The sequence below is a fragment of the Merops nubicus genome, unplaced genomic scaffold (assembly GCF_000691845.1).
Source record: "Merops nubicus isolate BGI_N331 unplaced genomic scaffold, ASM69184v1 scaffold29911, whole genome shotgun sequence".
Classification (NCBI taxonomy): domain Eukaryota; kingdom Metazoa; phylum Chordata; class Aves; order Coraciiformes; family Meropidae; genus Merops; species Merops nubicus.
In genome coordinates, this window is record NW_008586724.1 from 33474 (window position 1) to 39677 (window position 6204).

At 42.6% G+C, this 6204-nt stretch overlaps 1 protein-coding gene across 1 annotated transcript in view; it reads left to right on the forward strand.

Moving 5' to 3' along the window:
- The window catches only part of LOC103781040 (forkhead box protein P1-like), a gene marked incomplete at both ends in the record, with an annotated part of 29250 nt that extends 23262 nt beyond the window's left edge, over nt 1-5988 (forward strand). The window contains one exon of the mRNA XM_008948744.1: nt 5884-5988. Coding sequence (XP_008946992.1) covers nt 5884-5988 — 105 coding nt within the window. The remainder of the gene's footprint in view (nt 1-5883) is intronic.
- Between the last annotated feature and the right edge of the window lie 216 nt (nt 5989-6204).

Below are 6204 nucleotides of genomic sequence, written 5' to 3' on the forward strand. Positions count from 1 at the left end.
GGCATTTCTTTTAAGTGGTCTGGAGATATGTGGAGTTCCTCCAAGGCCAGGACGTAGGCTGGTGTCTGACCTGTCCCTGTGGCAGTTGTGCTGCAGGGTTGGAAGGGGGGTGCCCCTGGAGGAAGTACAGAGTACTGTTAGAGTGCTGGAGGGTCGTAACATTAATTAATAATCCAAACCATCAGTGCATAGATCAAAACCAGAAGATGATGTGGATAATTATCCGGTCTGGTTATGCTCTTTGCAGCAGGGATGGAGCCAGAAGAGAAGGGAGATGCTAGCCAGATTTTGCCTTAGTCTTGCTGCAGATGCTCCAGTGCTTTTCTTCCAACAGGCATTTAGAGAGAATAGTGTCACAAGAGGTGTAGGGGGGGGTGGGGCAGAGGTTTGGGGTGCATTGCTGGCCTTGTGTTACAACAGCTAGGCAACAGTGCATTTCTTTTGTTTTGTGTTTTTTTTCCTTATACTATAGGAGTTTACAAGTTGGTGCACACCCTTTAGAAGACAGAATTTCAGCCTGTAGGCTGCAGTTTTAACCTGATTTGTCTTAAATTGGTGTAGTCATTTAAAATGTAATATACCACTTCTGTTACTTTAAATAGGGCTTGATGTAAAACATGAGCTTCTAGGTTTGGATGTGGACTAAAGTAACGATGAGGGGAGAAAGGTAGCTTTAAAAAAGCATCCAAAAATTTGCAAGCCAGTTATAGAAGGACCTGTCACTGGACACACATCAAATGCCACCTCTCCCACAGGCCCACAGTCCTCTGCTAAGCTTTATACAGCAGTGGAGAGGCATTTACCCTGCTCAGACAACTCTCTGTTCAGATCACATACCTGCGTTCTGGGCAGCTACGGAGGCGTGGACAGAAACATGAGTATCTACAAGTAATCCTTTTCAATAAATGGGTTAATATTTCAGTTGATTTTTTTTTAAATATATTTAATTCACAGTTTAGAAAGGAAAGAGTTGCTAAGCCACCTTTGGTAAGAATTCAGAGGTATTTACACCAGTGCAACTTCACAGCAAAACATGTTTATTCAACTGATTTTGCCACAAAGGCAGGAACTTACATTTGAGTACAGTTGGTACATGGATTTAAGCATTACTGCTTCTGTTTTTGTTCTAAACCAAATACAGTGGGTGTTTCTGACTCGGAAAATTGTGACATTTTCATCAACTTTAAGCTGTCAGTGCCTTTTGATGAACTTTATAGCTCAGCAGGCTATAAAGTCCAGGAGACCCGGGTTGGTTCCCAGTTGTGTGTCTCTTCCTCCTGTACAGGACCAAAATCGTGGCATTTTGCCTCACTAGCTGTGCCATCCACATCAGGTCGAGGAGGAATGTGGTGTGAGACTGAGCCCAGTGCTCCTGCCTGGACCATACGCTGACACTGATTTCATGGCAGCTGGCAAAGATGAGGTCACTTCCCATTGGCCCTGAAAAAGAAAAGAAAATGTAGGAAGAAAAGGCAATTCTGCCTTTTCTGTGAGTGCTCTGCTCAGACCCCTTCCAGGAGGAGCACAGGAGACGTGGTATTGATTTTTCAGTGTGCAGGTGGCTCGGGCATGTTCCCTGCACTGTTAGAACGTGAGCAGATGCTTCAGAACTGTAACAGAAAATCACGGATGCTGCTCTGCATCACTGACTTCCCCCAGTGTTTTGGCAAAGATTGTTGGCTCAAGCAGATGTGGAAGAGAGAAAGTGGAATATGAAGCATGTCAGCATCATGAATATTTAGAGTATGGTCCACTGTGTGGCAGAAGTACAACTCCTGAGGCTTTTGCTTAGCTGGTTTTTGTATTTGCCCAGTGACTTCCTTGCCAGGGTGTACCAGCTTGGTAACCAGTTCCACGTGGTTAGTAAGCATGGGTCAAGTTAAACCATACAGCACAGGTAGCTTTTGTGCCCATGCTTTGGTCACTACTTTCCCCAGTACCCAGTGTGTTCCCATCTCACTTCCAGGTGTCATTTTTACTCTCCATGGGCGTTTAGCAGCCTGTGGTTTCTCTTTCTCCTATGGTTTTGTGTCCCAGAGCGTGATTCTTCAGTGATGCTGTTGTACAGGAGATGTATGGCAAAAGTTAAATGGCTGAAGTGGTCCAGGTGATGTGGGCTGTGCAAGTACCAGCTTTGAGAGACATCTCTGTTTAGAGTAGGTGCCGAATTTGCTTCCAGACTCTCTGGAGGGTCCGTGGGAGTACAAAGCGTCATAGAGTGAAGAAGGGGGAAGTAAAAACTCCTCTCTCTAGCAAGCATGGAGGAGCTCTGGAAGTTCATGGCCCTTCTCCCCTCCCCTCCTTACTGGAACTGGGGCTGGAGGCAGCAGAGAGTAAGTGGATGCTTACGCAGTTTTCAGCCTCCCACATGGATTTTGTTACTCTGCCGTATGTCATGAATAAGATGATTTACGCAAAATTTTACTTGCCAGAGGGTTATCTGCTGTTCTTCAATGTAACAATGCTGCACTATTGCATTATTTGGAAATAATTCCATTGCATTAAGTATTTTGTGTGCAAATATCCCATGAGGAGAAAAAAAAAAAAAAGCCCACATAATTTGATTTTTACATCATTTATTCCTTCACTTCTCTGAAAATTAGTCTTGTTATAAAATCACTTCTGCTAACTAGCGTTGCATCACCAGTACCCAACCACAAATATGCGTTCCTAGGAAGGAGAGGGTGACAGAAACAAACACCTACTCTAATGTGTCATTAGAAATCAAACAGACCTAAAACTTGCTTCTGCTTGCCAATGCTCTGATCTTCTGAAAGTCTGTCTCCAGCAGTGAGCCCAAGGATGCATCCAGCTTACAGAAACTGTGCTTACGTGTCGACAAAATATCATGGAACAATTTAAGATCTTAGGTTTGCATTGTGCCCAAAAGGCTGTTTGTTTATGTACTGGATTCAAATCTTCGTTTTCCACCTCTGTTTGCTCAAACAGTTAGTTCTTGGATCAGCTGGAGAGAGTTCTCCATTCATTTCCACTGGCCATATCCTTCGTGCGTTACATCCGCTTCTGTAGGAACCTGCTCTTTGTTTTGTTCTGAGGTGCTTCTTAAGGCTCTGTCAGGGAACAAGTGGCAATCTATAAGATCTTCAAAAGTGGGATGGATAACATGGCAGTAATTGGATAGGGACAGGCAGAGGTCACTGCAAGGCAGGGCTGAAACCCCCTGGGCGGGGTGGGAGTAGCTGCCTCTGGAAGGGCACGCTGCCTGCGGCGGGTGCTCACCTTTGTCTGACAGTACTGAGGAGTTGTTCTTTTTGAAGTGTGTATTTTTGGTGAGTTGAAGCAGTTGTGCTGCATTGTCCCGTGGCGGTGGAAGCTAAGTGTGAAGTATGTCACCCGTAGCCACAATGACCTTTTAAGTTATCATTTACAGTCAACACCAATTGTTCTGGTTATTGACAGCGCTAGACTTTGACACCCTGAGCACCGTTTACAGTTTGATACTCCCTTGCTCATCCCATCGTTTTTTTTGGTATTGTGTCCAGGGTATCATGTCCTACATAGTTTGTCTTGTCTTCTGCAAGTTCCTGGAAAGAAAACAGACTTGCACTTGGATTTAAAAAATAAATACGAATCTCAGTAGGGCTCTTTCCGTTGACTTGGCCATGGCCTTTAGGCTCTCACAGAGGCACTTTAAAAAGCCCTGCTGGGGGTTTAAGCCATGTGACTCCTGTTGATATTATAATGTGATTTACAGTGCCTAAAACCCCCAGGGGACTGACTCCTTACTTGGCATCATGGCGTTGCTGCAGCCATCCCAGTTATGGGTAACGTGCACTAGATAAATCAACACACTGAAATTTTTTGGGTTCTGCCAAATGCACTGAAATCATAGCTCTGTTAAATAGTTTTCGTGGACTTTAAGGGAGTGTTAACATGAAAGCCTGCTCCCTCACCCTTTGCTGTGCTCAGGTATGGAAGCAGATGATAAACCCCATTATTTTCTGAACTCTTCTGAGGTGTATGGAGGGTGTTTCACCATATGTCTGCCTGGCTCGGCTGGACAGGGCTCCTTCAGCCACCCTCCCTCTTTCTCAGCTGAGGAAACGTGTGGTGTAGCATTTTTCTAATTTCCTTGCAAGGAATGCATTGATCCCTTTGTTCTTTTAAAAACTTGAACCGATAGAGCTTCTCCCTGCTTGCACATTTAAAAAAAAAATCAAATTAAACCAGTGTAATATTCCTTTATAGCAAAGGCCTTTTTCACCTACAGTTTTAATTTTAGGAAATTACCTTGCACAGATACATACATATATATGCTTGAAGAACTATTTGTAAATAATAAAAAATAAATAAACAGCCAAAAATGATATTTTCATGAAATATTGAATTAATGATTCATGTACAACTGGTAATACATTTTGCAGTCATATCTGTACATTTTTGAATTTAAAAATATATATTAAAAAACCCATCTTCAATTATCTTCAGATTCTCATTGGGCCTAATGTCAAGAGTGGCAGAACCCAGACAAGAATTTATCTTGCAGCTTCTTTGCATTTAGGTGACATCTCCAGGGTATGTTCTGTAGTGATCTTGCTGTCCAGTGCATCAGAAATAACACAAGAACACAATTCTGTCACAGTGCACAGGCAGATAATACTGCAGAGCAAGAATAAAGAGCATTCCCACGTGTATAAAAGTAAAATGGCAAAAAGTAGGCATTTATCCATAATGTTACCTGTAATGCAGGATAAAATAAGTCATAAAAGCCACACCTAGCTGCTGGTATGAGTTCATATCCTTTGTGTATGTTTGAAGTTCATAATATGGCACAGGCAGACTGGAGCAAGAAGATTTGCTATGAAAAATAGATATATGAGTGAGCATAAAATAAGAGATATCAATATTATTTTGACATTCTATTTTTAAAGTCATCTAAGGTTATGGAAATGGTTGCAAAAATAATTCCTTTCCTTAAGAAGTTTCCTTACAGAAGTTGAATAAAGAAGCTATTCTAGAATATGGTTCATCAGTGAGTGCAACAGATACATTTCCCTGAGCACCACATGGCCCGGATCAAAGCGTCTCATGACTTGGATCAGTGCAGCCAAATCATTACGTATTGATTGGAGTCCCGCTGGAGGATTAACCCCTTCGTGCTCATAAGAATTTTGTTCTTTAACCCTGGTTTCAGGAGTTAGAAAGCTCTTGTGGTGTTCCTGTCAAATCTTAGCAAGGCTAATAGCCTCTACTAACCCCTCGCGCCGAGGAATCCTTTGATTACTTGGCTCCTTTTTTTTTTTATGGTGAATTTTGCATTTGAAAATACATCTTGAATCTTCTTTACTGGGACATAAGGGGGCTGTACTTGTGCAGAGAAACAGCCTGTAAGAGAAAAAAACAAACAAAAAAACCCCAACCCAGTAAATAAATAACATGGTGGGAAAGCCACGTCTGCAAACTTAATGCTGTTCCTCTTTCTGTAGGGATGAGGAAAGCCTCAGGTCTGGTTGTGTTGTGTCCTAAGAATACACTGCTGCATGGAGATGACTTTTCTCACTGATGAAGTTGAATTGTAAATATGCAATGTTCATAAATTTCTTAGCAAAATATCAAGCAGGATATTAAGCAGGTCTGTCAAATGATTTCTCCCCCGTCCATGTTAATTTAAATTCTTTACAAAGCTTTTAATTAATGAATGAAATGTAGGAGGATAGCTAAGTAAAAATGACATGTTTCGTGCTGCAAATGGTATTTAAATCTGTTTTGAAAAACCATGGGCAGAGTCAGGTGGGTACCATGAGATGTTGGGGATGTTTCAGGAGCTGTTGTTTTGCTGCTCTCGAGAGTCTTTGTGAAGATGAATTGGCAGATACCTTCAGTTACACCACTTTTTCTCTGTTTTCCCTCTCTCTCCTCCAGTTTATCCCACGAGGAGCACTCACACAGCCACCCGCTCTACGGACACGGCGTCTGCAAATGGCCGGGCTGTGAAGCAGTATGTGAAGACTTCCAGTCGTTTCTAAAGTAAGGATGGCTTTTTTGGCACTCTCGTTGTACAGAAAGCATGCCCTGAAATTTTGTGTGCTGTCACTCACCGTGGGCCTGATGCAAAGCCCATTGAAGTCAACAGAGAGCTCCCTTTCACTTCAGTGGCTTTTGGATCAGGCTCAAGAACGTTTTAACAGGGGATAGTAAATTAGCCCCATGGGGAGAGTATGGTCCTGCTTAGTGTATTACTAT